Source organism: Salmo trutta, chromosome 31, assembly GCF_901001165.1.
Source record: "Salmo trutta chromosome 31, fSalTru1.1, whole genome shotgun sequence".
Classification (NCBI taxonomy): domain Eukaryota; kingdom Metazoa; phylum Chordata; class Actinopteri; order Salmoniformes; family Salmonidae; genus Salmo; species Salmo trutta.
Window position 1 is genome coordinate 35,551,086 of NC_042987.1, and position 12,011 is coordinate 35,563,096.

A 12,011-nucleotide genomic window follows, 5' to 3' on the forward strand; every position below is an offset into this window, starting at 1 on the left:
CTCTTGGCATTCTCTCAACAAAATGTTAATTGTACTCCACAAAGAATACATGAATAATCTGTATTTTCTAAAGTAAACAACTGAAGCACAAAGTTTGAGTATATTTAATGTTGATGTGGAGAGTTGTTGATTTATTGGCGTGATCCAATTCCACCTCACATATGCTATGATTAATTGCTCAGGACACATTTTGATGTTCCAAATCCAAAATGTAAATAATTCCTGGTCTTTACAATTAACACTTTCCATGTCAACAAATAATATTTATTTTCAATCAAGTGTGGATGACGAGGGATCTAGCTAGGAGGGTGCTACGTCACAGAACATTCAGAACAAATCTGTTGCACAGAACAGAGTTCTATTGTGATGTTGAATAAATGATGATATCAGCTCTTCATTTCCATAGCTGTGGGATGTAGGGGTGCTGAGGGTTCTGCAGCACCTCCTGAGATGGATATTTTTTGTGCACTGGGACTTTTTTACTCCTGTGTGAGCGGACAAAAATAGTTTCAGTACCCCCACCACTAAACATCTTTCCTCGGCCATGTTTATCATGTTTCAGAATGTTTCACCTCGTTGACTGATCACACCACTGTACGTGTTCTCTTCCCCTGTTGGTGGCGTGTAGTTCGTCAAACGAACACATGGAAAAACTGCTAACATGAAAGTGGTGGTAGGGCCTCATCATTTTTACAGCAAGGGTCTGTTTTTTTTTAACGAGTTTTCTTAGTCCGCAAGTGTTAAGAAACCGCTTTATGGGCTTTTCACACAAACTTCCCTTTGCTTAATGTTTCCATGAGTATAATAACTTTGACATTAACAATATGGTTACTATTAACTTAAGAGTTGTTTTCAAGGCAACTGGTTCATTGACCTATAGAATGCCTCCATGCATGGACGACTGAGGAGGTAATGTCTTCACTTTGCACGTGGTCCATTTGATCATCCATACATTCTATACTACATATTATTCAAATGTGGCATAGCCCTTTTTCCCACCTTCCATGTGGCATGACGTTGCTTATGAATGGTTTATGAAGCATCTACGAAGGCTTTATAAAGGGCCATTTGAAGGCTTCATAAAGCTTTTCAAGTTGATTCCAACAGAACCAGCTCAGTGCCACTGGTCCCGGTTGGCATGTTTCCAGGTGTCAGTCAGAGCTCAGTTGGTAGTGTGCTCATGAAGGTCTCTGTGTAACAGTGTAGGTTCCGTCCCTCTCTTCGCCCCAACCCGGGCTCGAATCAGGGACCCTTGCACACATCAACAACTGACACCCCACGAAGCATCGTTACCCATCGCGCCACAAAAGCCGCGGCCCTTGCAACGCAAAGGGGAAACCCTACTTCAAGTCTCAGAGCGAGTGACGTCACTGATTGAAATACTATTAGCGCGCACCACCGCTAACTAACTAGCCATTTCACATCGGTTACATCTGCTTGGACAACAGTCGCTCTCTTCAGTTGTGTTTCCAGGAAAGACGGTGTAAAAAGTTAAGATAGTGTAACAGTCAGTATTATTCTGCATTCTTGGGACATCCTTAATCCTATCCTTAACCATTATAAATTTCAACTTCAATGGGGTAGGGACGTCCCAACGTTTCTGGATAGCACGGACCATAGTTTAACTGTCTGTGGGACCTTTTTTTTGTTGTTATTTTAAATCTGTGTAATTCTGTCCTTGAGCTGTTCCTGTCTATTAATGTTCTGTATTATGTCATGATTTGTGTGGACCACCAGCAAGAGTAGCTGCTGCTATAGCAACAGCTGATGGGGATTCTAATCAAATACAAGAGGAATGTGTTATGAGATATATGACTAGCTATTGACTATGGCTGGAGACACTGCACATAGAGATACTGTATATAGTAGTAGAAGGTAGGCTAGCTCTATGGCTGGAGACACTGCACATAGAGATACTGTATATAGTAGTAGAAGGTAGGCTAGATCTATGGCTGAGTGAGGGATCTTCACATTCTATTATACTACACTAGCTGTTCTGTGAGAAACAACACAGTCAGAGATAAGTTTACTGTTTTTAGGGTCTTACTGAGTGAATCCTGCTGCCTGAATCAGCTCTAAGATCCATAATAATGGCTGTTCTATCCAAAGACACTGATTTGTTGTCTTGATTGATATTTGTAGCCATCTTAAACCCAAGTTCCAAATCAGTGTAAAACAAATAAGGTACATCAAAATGGTATCCTGTTAATCAGGTATTTATCTACCCAGGGGTCTTGCTGTTCAGTTGGGGTAATTACAGGCCCCCTATTGGTCCATCAGCGGGCTGTACAGCAGCCAATACCGGAGCTTGTAAAAGCATGCTCCAGCCATACGACATGCCTTTTTTGTTTTGTAATGATCAAGAAGCTCCTTAAAAATGTTGCCCTGCGCTCCTCTCCCATACAAGGGAGCAGAAAGGTAGGGTGCACACACAGCTCAGTGAGCTATACCCCCCCCCCCCCCAAACCAATCAACCCAGAGAGCCACTGGCTCCTTCAGGATCTCAGAAGGGCAGAGCTTCACTTGAACAACAGGTAAGTCCTGGAATATAATGCATATAGTGTGTTACAGTGGTGTGCTTATAAATAATCAGAATAATGTTTTACATTTGTAAAGCGCTTTTCATTATACAAGAATGAGCTCAAAATACATAAATGTGTAATGTTTGCTAGATGTATGATGTTCACTAATGTGACTTTTTATATACAGTTGATGTATATTGTTTATATAACCATGGCTAAAGCTGGGTTTATTTAGTACCAAGCTCTTTGAATGGTAGGAAAGCTAGTGTCAGTTACTACATGCAAGAGTTTATTTCAGAATCTACAATGATTCAGTTGTTGTTTTGGGAGCAAAGCTGGCAATGGATTATCATTATAACAGATGGGAGTTCTATTCTGTTAAGTCAATCCCTCCATCAGTGGTAAAGCCAGTAGCAGAATACATAATTCCAGTGAATTACATTTTAATGCCTTTTCAAGACTTTGCCTCAGGAAAAACTGTATAGTCCGAGCAAGATAAGCAGGCTACATGATATTGTTTTGCAGAAAGTAAAAATATTTTTTGTTGAAGTTACTAGCCTTTGGTGCTTTAGTGCATTGCTCCAAGGTCAGCTGTTCTTCAACCTTGATAGAAGAAACAAATTAGACTGATTTATCCATTTACAGGACAATGACTTGGGTCTGTATAAACAACTGTTTACTGCAAAGGTTATGAATTTCCATGACCATACACAAAGGTTATGAATTTCCATGACCATACACAAAGGTTATGAATTTCCATGACCATACACAAAGGTTATGAATTTCCATGACCATACACATAGGTTATGAATTTCCATGACCATACACAAAGGTTATGAATTTACATGACCATACACAAAGGTTATGAATTTACATGACCATACACAAGCAGACATTTTGTGAGCTAGAGGAGCCGTTCAGTATTGGAAACGTATAAATGCTTATAGGCTACATGTTTATAAATGTTTACAAATATTCATTTATTATTGGTATGTACACTACTTATACATAAACATGTATAAAGTCTCACCTATTTTAGCATGTTCAGGAATAAATCTCACCCTCTCTTACCTGTCCCCCCCCCCCCCCCCCAAATACTCAATATTCCCAATTTCACCCTCAGGAGACAGACAAAGCTGAAAATGGCACGGGCAGGAAGACCAACGTTTTCCCTGATCTACACTGGAATCCTCCTAGTGTTATCACCAGGTGAGGGAGAGTGCTGTGCTTCAGCACTTTGTGAAAGACATGACTGACTGATTTACTGACTGGCACTTTATATCAGTCGCTTTAATGAAGCCCAGTGCTTAATTTGTAAAGCGGGAGGTGCCAGAACAAAAAGTGAGCAAGAGGGGGGTGACCTGAGGCATGATAATTTTTTTTCTTCACTTTTATAATAAAGCATTGCATTTATATCACATTTGCATAGTGGCATAGAGCAGTAGATGGAGGCACTTGCAGAAGTTGCACACATGGGAAATATTTTTGGGACTTTTATAAACGCATTTCATTTTACATAACTGAAGACTAGTATAATCTTTTTTTTTAATGCTGCGTTCAAAACAACAGGGAACTCGGAGCTGGGAAATCTCCAGCTTCTGACTTCAGTGCGTTCAAGACAACAGGGAATTCGGTAAAACAAGCTCCGACTGGAAAAATGTGTTTTGAACGGTCATCTAACTCGGAATTCCAAGTGTGGAACTCTGGCCTCTTTCTAGCACTCAGACTTTTCGACCTGTAGATCACTGACATGATTTGACCACGTTCCAAGTTGTCTTGAAAGCACCATAATACCGCACAATGATCGAAATGGCAGGCTACTTTGACACAGAATCTGAGATCAGTGAAAACGACCTTGTCTAGGTGTAAAACGATCTCTAGGTGTGTGGAGTCATATTGTATGCTACAATATGAGGAGGAAATGATAGTCTGTAAAAATCTGTCGTTCTGCCCCTGAACAAGACACTTAATCCACTGTTCCTAGGCCATCATTGTAAATAAGAATTTGTTCTTAACTGACTTGCCTAGTTAAATAGAAGTTAAATAAAAATGCTTTCCAATTTCACTGACTCACCCAATGATGCGCAGCTCACTAGCTAGTTTTGGCATTTGCGCTCGTGCCAAAAGCCTCTCTCTCTCTCGTTTTACTTTGTAAAACAATATTCTTTAATTTAATAATTTCACCTTTATTTAACCAGGTAGGCAAGTTGAGAACAAGTTCTCATTTACAATTGCGACCTGGCCAAGATAAAGCAAAGCAGTTCGACAACATACAACAACACAGAGTTACACATGGAGTAAAACAAACAGGCAATAATACAGTAGAAAAATAAGTCTATATACAATGTGAGCAAATGAGATGAGATAAGGGAGGTAAAGGCAAAAAAAGGCCATGGTGGCAAAGTAAATACAGTATAGCAAGTAAAAAACTGGAAGAGGGGTAACTTTACCTAGCAGGGTCTTGTAGATGACCTGGAGCCAGTGGGTTTGGCGTCGAGTATGAAGCGAGGGCCAGCCAACGAGAGCGTACAGGTCGCAGTGGTGTGTAGTATATGGGGCTTTGGTGACAAAACGGATGTCACTGTGATAGACTGCATATTTGGAAGATGATAAAATATTTTGGTAGCCTACAGCTGACAGATTATAGTCTTCTCTTTTCAGCAGGAGCCATTTGCTTTCCAACGTGTTTTCCCGCAATTGTAGAAATATTGTGAAGGTCATTTTTGTCTACATCCTGTTCGTTCACTGACAGATTTGTAGTGTGTTTCCGACTGTATGCCATGCCTTGTTTTTGGGCTACACTATTTTTAATAAGCTATTCATCCTCTGTGGCAAAATTATAGTCTTTCTTATGGTGTAGTAGGCTTTTCTGAATTATTTAATTACTTTCTGAACAGACAGCAGGAACTCTATAACTTTGGCAAATTTATTTCAATTGATCGGGTGTGCTCAGCTCCCCCAGAACCGTTCATGCGGCTCTATTTAAGCAAAAAGGGGTGTGGTAGGAAGAGGTGCGGTATATGGCCAATATACCACGACTAAGGGATGTTCTTAGCACGACGCCAGGTGGAGTACCTGAATACAGCCCTTAGCCGTGGTATATTGGCCATATACCACAAACCCCTGAGGTGCCTTATTGCTATTATAAACTGGTTACCAATGTAATTAGAGCAGTAAAAATAAATGTTTTGTCATACCGGTGGAATATGGTCTGGTATACCACGGCTGTCAGCCAATCAGCATTCAGGGCTCGAACCACCCAGTTTATAAAAGGTAATACATTATGAAGTGCAACGCTGGAGAGATGAGCTACAGGCTCATGTCTATCAGAGCAGCGAGAGGGAGAGAGATCCATAGAAAGTGAATTTCATTCAAGTTCTGTGATAGATATAGGGGAGGGGGGCAGCAGGATAATTAACGAAAAGAAAACTAACTTTGTTATTAGAATTTTTACATTGCAAAAACTGCCAATTATTTTTCAGGCCACTAGAGGTACCGGATCCAGTCAAATACGTTCTAGAACGAAACAGTCCAAAACGGAGAGGTGACAGGATCCAGTCAAATACGTTCTACAATGAAACAGTCCAAAACAGAGAGGTGACAGGATCCAGTCAAATACGTTCTAGAATTAAACAGTCCAAACGGAGAGGTGACAGGATCCAGTCAAATACGTTCTAGAACGAAACAGTCCAAAACAGAGAGGTGACAGGATCCGGCAAAAATGTAAGCACTGCTGTAGCCCAATAGATAGCTTTATAACCAGTCACTTTACTGTGGCCCAATAGATAGATAGCTTTATAATCAGTCACTTTACTGTGGCCCAATAGATAGATAGCTTTATAATCAGTCACTTTACTGTGGCCCAATAGATAGATAGCTTTATAATCAGTCACTTTACTGTGGCCCAATAGATAGATAGCTTTATAATCAGTCACTTTACTGTGGCCCAATAGATAGATAGCTTTATAATCAGTCACTTTACTGTGGCCCAATAGATAGATAGCTTTATAATCAGTCACTTTACTGTGGCCCAATAGATAGATAGCTTTATAATCAGTCACTTTACTGTGGCCCAATAGATAGATAGCTTTATAATCAGTCACTTTACTGTGGCCCAATAGATAGATAGCTTTATAATCAGTCACTTTACTGTGGCCCAATAGATAGATAGCTTTATAATCAGTCACTTTACTAAGCCCAAAAGCATTCTACATAGAGCATCATTCATACCACTAATTGGATGTTAGGACATAATCATTTATATCTACAATGTCACTAAAATGATGGGCTGTTACTACACTCTACATCAAACTAATGCTTGTACAGTAGATGATCACTTGTCAGCCACAGGGGAATACAGTCTAAAGTGTACACCACCATATAAAAATACATACATCTCTGATGCCATTGTAGCTGAACTCTAGTCTCATTAGTCAAGGTAAGGCACCGTAGACGTCTCACCATAACATAACCAGTTGACGAGGCGTTTTCCCTTCTGCCATAAACCTCTGAAGGAAACCCCTGGTGCTTCTAACGTACAGAGACACAACGTACAGAACATCAGATTCCGCCCCCTCCCTCCCCCCAAAACATCTTACTTTATAGTGGGGGTTTAATTGGGTGGGGGGGGTCTTCTGGGCTCTCTTTGTAGTTTTATGGTTTCCACTGACTTCCAGGTGGTGTGTCTGTACAGTATGTGTATGTTTAAAGGATGTGTGTGTATGTTAATGGTCAGGATGCTGCCTGGGCTGTTCCTCTAAGTGCCGGCTCCTGCCATGTTCTCCCAGGGACCTATTAGCAGAGCCACACAACATCTGGCTCTCGTCGACTCATGTCCCTACCGTTGTTTTACAGAGTTTCTGGGGGCCGGCCCGGTGAGGCAGAATGTGGAGGAGGGTGAGTGAGGGGGACTGGTTTGAATGAGACAACAAGGGAAACAAGGATATTAGCATGTACAGTACCATTCAAGCTGGTTGAGAGAATGCCAAGACTGTGCAAAGGGTGGCTACTTTGAGGAATCTAAAATATTACACTTTTTTTGGTACTACATGATTACATATGTGTTATTTCATAGTTTTGATGTCTTCACTATTATTCTACAATGTAGAAAATAGTACAAATAAAGAAAAACCCTTGAATGAGTATGTGTGTCCGAACTGTGGTACTGTGTACTGGACAGTATGTCATACTAAAAGATTTTCAGACATAAACAGTTAACTCACTTACTGTGATACCATTTTACATACACCCTTACAGTACACACACAAACAGCCATGTAGTGGTGTACTCACACATACTCATGTACAGGTGTTGTGTTTATTTAATCTAATATGGCTCTTTTTGAGTCCACATTCTCTTCTTAATATATGCTGTCTTTCTCTCTATTGTATCAGCATCTTCAGTATCCAGGGATGTCCGCAGTAAGAGGAGTCTTCCTGTTCACATGCCCGTCCCCCAGCAGCTCCCTGACTTCTGGGGATGGTACAGATTCTTCATGGATACTGGTAACCAGGAAGGAGTGAGTGTCAAACAATCCACTGACGTTGTTTTGAGTGAACGTACTTTTGGTTTGATAGCTACCAGTTTATCTTAATCCATATTCTTCAGTTTATTCACTTGTAGATAACTGGTACTTTGTACTGTGCCTCTCCACCACCCCCATTAGCCCTTGACAGTCTAGATTGAGCCAGGCACAATGGAACCAATGGTATAGTCAGGAAAAGTGAAAATTTGACCCATCTGGCTTTTCAGGCAGGGTCAATCAAATGTGCAAAGTATTTGAAAGACAACATACAATTTGAACCCATATCTGGATCTGATGGGAGTCTGTCTCTTCCCTCACTTAAAGATCGAGGATCTAGACAAGATGTACGTGATCTACCTGCAGAACAAGCACCGCTCCGAGGAGGGTCCCACCTTCAACCACTACCTCACCCACCTCAGTGCTATCTACAAGACCTGCGCCGAATCCGACGACCCAGAGTGCATCGCCGAGTCCACCAGCAAGCCCAAGGCCAAGGTGTTGATGCCCGCGCCCATCAAGACCGCCACAGTCGGAATGTGCAACCCTTATATCGACCCCTACTGCCTCTTCCCCATGACCCCTAAGATGGCTGCCCCAAAGCCTCCTCTGACTCCAGCCCCGGCTCCGGTCAAAGCCGCCCCAGTGCCTGTCCTGACCCCCTTCCTGCCGTACCCTCTGAAGACTCCCACAGGGCTCTACTACGCCCCAGCCCTGGAGCCCTTCCTCACCGCTGAGCAGAAGACAGAGCTGCTGCGTATCTGTAACTTTGACGACACAGAGTGTCTGCAGTACCACCTGCGTGCCGCCTACGGCTACAGGCCCGCTCCTGGACCCGCCCCGTCCTATGCTGCCCTGGGTTGCGATCCCACCAAGGACCCCTACTGCCGGCCCCAGTTGGTGAAGAAGGCCCCCTCCGGCTTCTTCCACCTGTACCCCACCTGCGACCTGGCCACCGACCCCCTGTGCATGGCTAGCGTAGCGACCCCTCCACCCGCTCCCCTGGAGACCCCCAAGGAGCAGCACTGCAACCCCCTCTTTGACAAGGGCTGCAACCCCCTCACTGCCACCAAGCTGGCGGGCCTCACCAAACCTGTCCTGGAGTACACGCCCAAAGACGTACCTGCGCCAGCCCCCGCCCCTTTGGCGTGTGACCCGCGCTACGACCCATACTGCCTGCTTGGTGCCGCCGCCGCGCTCCATAAGGCCCCCCCAGCGCTGCCTCAGTTCCAGAGCCGCTCCCGCCTGGGTGTCCTCGGGAAGACCAAAGAGGGCCATGACTGCTACGTGCACTACGACAAGGACTGCACTCCTGTGGAGGCCAGCGACGAGCCCAAGACCCCCGCCGTACCCCAGTGCCACCCCTACGACTTCACCTGCAACGGCATGTCCGCCCCCGCTACCCTCACCGCCGAGGCCAACGAGCCCAAGAGCGGTGTGATCTTGCCCGATCCCGACTGCGACCCCGAATACGACTACAACTGCCGCCTTCGTCGTGCCGAGGACTCCCCCGCTGCAATGGAATCAGCGGCCAAGGAGGAGCCGGTGCAGCAGAAGGCCGGGCCCGGGTACGCTGTCCCACAGTTCGAAGACTTCCTGAGGAGTTACATGGGCCAGTATAGGAAGAAGTACATTTAACAAAATACACGTCACTCAAATGTCAACTAGACGATAGATCGCTAGAACTGGAACAAAGTGAGACAAGTTCATGTTTTACACACACACACACACACACACACGCACACACACTCTCATGGTCCTCCCAAGGTGCTAAAATATCTCCCATGGTCCAATACTGCTAAAGCAGGACGGCTAGTGCTTTATCAACAGGAAGTTCCAGACCTGCAATAGTTAATCAGATTTGCTCATGTAACAGGGTTGGTTATGTTTCCACTTGCCTCTAAAGCAATGTGTACTTAATGTTCAAGCATTCGTATTGGTTGGTTCAACTGATGACAATAAGGTGTGTTGTGATTGGCCCCGCTTGCAGATAAGGGGAGATCGCGAACGTCAGGTCTTCCCAATATGAAAATGTGATGCAAGGGGTAGGTCACGTTCTGAATACTGTTTTATATTTTATATTTTACAATGTGTACAAGTTTGCTGTACGTTACTGATTTATACATGTGTGGGTATATGGTACCTGTTAGGGATTGAGGGGCTTTATGGAATGTGCTTTGGCATATGATTGCTGTAGATAAGTGTTAGCTAGCATACACCGTTGTAATGGTCACATAAGCCCACTGCTAACACAGTTGTCTTCATGCTACAGCTTTTGCCATCGACAGCCATCAGTATCATTAAGCCCTGCACAACTACTGTGCTGTTTCTCATTTAACAACAGGAATAAATGATGCTCAACTGGGACCACTGGCTGATGTGATTTATTAGGAGAAAACACAACGCAAGGAGAGTACGATATACATCTGTTACACTCAATTACAGTGCCTGAAGGTATATAATTGTACTGTCTGTGATATACTGTCTGTGATATACTGGCTGTGGGGAACCCAACATTAGTCCCTCTAGGTTTTATGGTCCCATAAAAGTCTATGTGAAAGTTGAGCATTTAATACTACGTTTGTCTGTAGAAATAAATGTCTGTATTGTGTTTGTAGAATAGGGTTAGCTAATATACTTGAAGACGGCCTAATCTAAATTTGTGTCGATGTGTTGGTTTTCTGTGGTTGTACATTGTCCATTTCCAGTGTTTTGTGAACACTCTCCTGAGTGTATTTAATGTTGTTTTCATAGTATTTCTAAAACCTGTCAACCTCAAACCCTTCCTCTGGTCAGTTTGTTTATTTTAGTTCCAAATAAAAAGTTTTGAAACAAGCTTGAATTTTCTTATGGAAACATTAATTAATACCCGAACTACACAACAACATAACCGATATATCACAGTGGTTTTGATAATGTGTGAATACACATGAAAACACAGTAAAAAGCCATTGCTGTCTGAAATGTATGTCATATTAGCAAACATGTTCAGCATTTTAGAGGTAAGAATACTTACTGCAGGTCATCTCCTGAATCCAGCAGTGGTGTCAGCAGTGGGATCCAGGGGTGTGGTGAGGCCATTGTAGGTGTATCCAGGAAGTCACAATGAGTATCAGTATCATGACAGATCTTCTCTAGGACTGAAAGCTGACTGAAACATCATATGAAGACTCAGATGTAGAAGACGTATTTCCAATTAGCCATGGACTCATTGTTTACACATAATTCATGGCTTTTCTTAGACACTACCCTCTGTAATTATTGGGACAGTGAAGCATTTTTGTTATTATTTTGTCTCTATACTCCAAAAGTTTGGATTTGAAATGAGACAATGGCAATGTGTTAAAGTGCAGCCTGTCAGCTTTTTAATTTGAGGGTATTTTCATTCATATAGGAGGACCGTTAAGAAATTACTGCACTTTTTGTATGTAGTCCTCCCATTTTAGGGGACCAAAAGTGTGTATTAAAGTACTAAGTATATGTTCCCATATTCATACCATGCAATGACTACATCAAGCTTGTGACTACACATTTGTTGGATGCATTTGCTGTTTGTTTTGGTTGTGTTTCAGATATTTTGTGCCCAATAGAAATGAATGGTAAATAATGTGTTGTCACCTTTATTCTAAATAACAATAGAATATGTTTCTAAACACTTCTACATTAATGTGGATGCTACCATGATTACGGATATTGCCGAAAGAATCGTGAATAATGATGAGTGATACATTATTTGACACAATAAAATTACACAATACAATATTTTCCATTCATTTCTATTGGGCTCAAAATAATCTGAAACACAACCAAAACAAACAGCAAAAGCAAATGTAGTCACAAGCTTGATGTAGTCATTGCATGCTAGGAATCTGGGACCAAATACTTCACTTTTTACTATTTTGATACACATATGAATGAATTCTTTTAGTTTCCTAAAATGGGGGGACTATTTACAAGTGCTATAATTT

General features: G+C 42.5%; 1 protein-coding gene across 2 annotated transcripts; it reads left to right on the top strand.

The window, feature by feature from the left end:
• The first annotated feature begins 1,377 nt into the window (after positions 1–1,377).
• Positions 1,378–9,701, top strand: LOC115170112 (proline-rich protein 36). Of its 2 annotated transcripts, XM_029726410.1 has the most exons (6): positions 1,378–1,875; positions 1,936–2,534; positions 3,646–3,731; positions 7,377–7,418; positions 7,916–8,040; positions 8,371–9,701. In XM_029726410.1, exons 2-6 carry the CDS (start codon positions 2,356–2,358, stop codon positions 9,679–9,681), a joined length of 1,743 nt encoding a protein of 580 aa, XP_029582270.1. In that variant the 5' UTR covers positions 1,378–1,875; positions 1,936–2,355; the 3' UTR covers positions 9,682–9,701. The 2 variants fall into 2 exon arrangements, with proteins under 2 accessions (XP_029582270.1, XP_029582271.1); XM_029726411.1 differs by lacking the exon at positions 7,377–7,418 and having other exon boundaries at positions 1,378–2,534.
• The last annotated feature ends 2,310 nt before the right edge of the window (positions 9,702–12,011 follow it).

Coding starts and splice junctions, on each gene's coding strand:
- LOC115170112 (XM_029726410.1), top strand. CDS start 2,356: ATGATCAAGAAGCTCCTTAAAAATGTTGCCCTGCGCTCCTCTCCCATA. Junction 3,732..7,376: donor CCTCCTAGTGTTATCACCAG/GTGAGGGAGAGT, acceptor GTTGTTTTACAG/AGTTTCTGGGGGCCGGCCCG. Junction 8,041..8,370: donor ATACTGGTAACCAGGAAGGA/GTGAGTGTCAAA, acceptor CCTCACTTAAAG/ATCGAGGATCTAGACAAGAT.